The 2,627-nt window shown below is 49.2% G+C and overlaps 1 protein-coding gene across 1 annotated transcript; it reads right to left on the reverse strand.

Moving 5' to 3' along the window:
- Positions 1 to 570: 570 nt before the first annotated feature.
- Positions 571 to 1,884, reverse strand: LOC120842715. The gene has a single exon (XM_040213881.1). It carries the CDS (start codon positions 1,882 to 1,884, stop codon positions 571 to 573), a length of 1,314 nt encoding a protein of 437 aa, XP_040069815.1.
- Positions 1,885 to 2,627: the final 743 nt, after the last annotated feature.

Consider the following 2,627-nt stretch of genomic DNA (forward strand, 5'->3'; position numbering starts at 1 on the left):
TTGCACCGTTTGCGTTGTCTAAAAACTATGCAGCAACCATCCCGAATGACCGTTGCTTTACTGTTCAGTGTGAACGCCTTATACGGAGGAGAAATGACAGTGCTGTCCGAGGCTTGTTGGTAGTGTGTACGCATGTGATGAAGCCGTGTTTCTAAGTCCTCTATGGCGTTTTTCTCGGTCAATAAATTAATATACGAGACTCTTAATTTACAGCCGGATCTCCACTACCGCACCAGCATGAACATAGCTTTAAATAACATAACAGCAGAGTGGCGAAATATAGTCGCATATGTCAACCATTGAAGAAATTAATTGCTTTATGCACTATCATGAAGCTAGTGCCATGTTTTAATGCCACGTTGAATAATCATATTCAAAGGGGAGTGAAGTTTAACAACATTAATGTATTTTGTCATGACCCTTTTCCCTTCTAAGGGTACAACTAGTTCTGCATTAAAGAGTACAGGATCAAACTTCAAAACCAACATTGGATGAGGTATATATGCACGCGTTGACTAGATATCTTTTGTAAATTAAGACGGATGTTCCAAAGCAGTGTGTTAGTTAGGGCTACTCTGACTCCACGCTTGAGTCATCTCCGTCGTGGTATTTCAGATCAGGGCTCCTGAGCTCGAGATTGGAGCGAACAAACACCAACTTCTGCACTCTGTGTCCTTTGAGTCGGTTCCTACTTTTGGTGTGGACACCGCTGAACTTCGACCAGTTTCGTTCGCACGCAGCGGAGGAGCGCGGGCCTTGGAGAAGGCGACGAGCAATTGGTGCCAGGGGTTCAGAGGCACACAGCCCTTGCCACCACGTGGACGGTGGAATATGCTTCGCCGAGTCCTCCAATGCCTTCCTCGACCAAGCACCTGACTGGACCCGGTATTCGGCGAGATTTGACAACACTTTTCCCACATCGAGACACATCCTTTCTGCTGTCTCTGTGATGTAGTCCATTGCGTGGCATACCTCTTCGTCACTTAAGCACCGCCCTTTGAACTTCGGGTCGAGCAAATTTGCGGCAGCATGTGCTGGACGGCAAATAAAGTTGCGTCGCTCACGCAGGATTTCTGCTACTCTTTCCTTTTCGCCCGTTGTCAAGGCAGAGCTTGGAAGGGCCTCTTCGACTTGTCTTGTTACTTTGAACAGGATCTCATGGACGTCTGAGAGGACAGCAGTGTCTGACTCAGCCTCGGAAATAGCACGGGCAACTGGCTGCAACACGTGGAAGGTGCTTTGCAGATCTCGCCAAAAGTAGTCTTCATCTAATATCGTTGATCTTATTTCCCTGCTCACTTGAAACTCCGCAGCGATCACAGTTTTCTGTAAAGCTTCTTTGTTCTCCAATAAGCCTTCTAGTGACATCAAAATGCCCGCCCAGCGAGTTTCAGCTGGTAGTTCTAATCTGGTCTGGTTTCCAGCATAGGACTCTTCTTGCCTCTTAGCAAAGTGAGCCGCAACCACGTGAGAGTTTCTGACATACTTGATTACAGTCTTGGACCTCTTGCAAACTTCTTGCAATGTTACCAGTTTGAGCATGTCCGACAGCAACAAGTTTAGTCCATGAGCACAGCATCCAAGAGTAGTGATGCTAGGGTAGCGCAGACTGACGATTGTCCACGCGGCCTTCATGTTGCTTGCATTGTCGGTAACAAGAGCGAAAACCTTGTCGGTTCCAATTTTCTCCACAACCTTCACAATCTCTCCCGCGATGTAGTCTCCTGTGTGCCTGTGATCTTCCGTCTCCACGGCGCTGTAGAAAATAGGCTTCGGTGTAGCCAACACAATGTTCAAGATGCTCTCGCCCCGTACATTGGTCCAGATGTCCGTGAGTACAGTGACGCACAGAGCGGCGTTGACTTTCTCTTCCACCTGCGTCATCACTCGGGCATACTCGGTCTCCAAGAGTCGTCCACCTAAAGATTGCCTGGAAGGCGGCACGAATGCGGACCTGAGGAGCTTGAACGCTTCTCGCCAGTATCTGTTTTCCGTAACTGATAAAGGCGTTCCACTGGCATATATCGCTCGAGCCAGCGCCTCATCAAGCTTGCTTTGACACCCTTGCGTCATTCTGTCAACGAACGCTTCTATAGAAGTTCGCTGCTTGACATACCTGTCGGCCTCATTTTGAGAGCTTGTGCTTTCATTTTCCGCAGGTGCACGCTCTGACCGTAAAACTTCCACAGATGGGCTCCTGGACCGACATGCCCCAGACTCTGATCTTGTCGGGTCGTCCGATGCTGCAGACCTGATGTCCGGGGGGCACTTCGAGCACCTTTCGATGTGCTGCCGCCAGCGAGTTGCGTTGGGAAATTCGTATTTGGCACAGCAAAATCTGCACACCGCTGGCCCCTTACCACTGTTTAGCACGTCAAAGTTCCTCCAAACGTTGGAGCGCGGCCTCACCATAGCGAACAGCGCACAGTTTTCACGGATCCACGGCGAAAGTCCATACCCGAGAACGATGCGCGCGAGGTTTCGGAAACGGCGCTGTTCAAGCTAAAGCGTTATAGCTGCCCTGGCTGACCTCTCCACGGCGCACAGCTAGAGATGTATAATTTCCGGAAATTTTGAAGGCCGGAAAAAAACGACGAAAAAAACAAGTTTTTTTCCGGAAATTTTGG

The sequence above is a fragment of the Ixodes scapularis genome, unplaced genomic scaffold (genome assembly GCF_016920785.2).
Source record: "Ixodes scapularis isolate PalLabHiFi unplaced genomic scaffold, ASM1692078v2 PGA_scaffold5__190_contigs__length_132052651, whole genome shotgun sequence".
In the NCBI taxonomy this organism is placed as follows: domain Eukaryota; kingdom Metazoa; phylum Arthropoda; class Arachnida; order Ixodida; family Ixodidae; genus Ixodes; species Ixodes scapularis.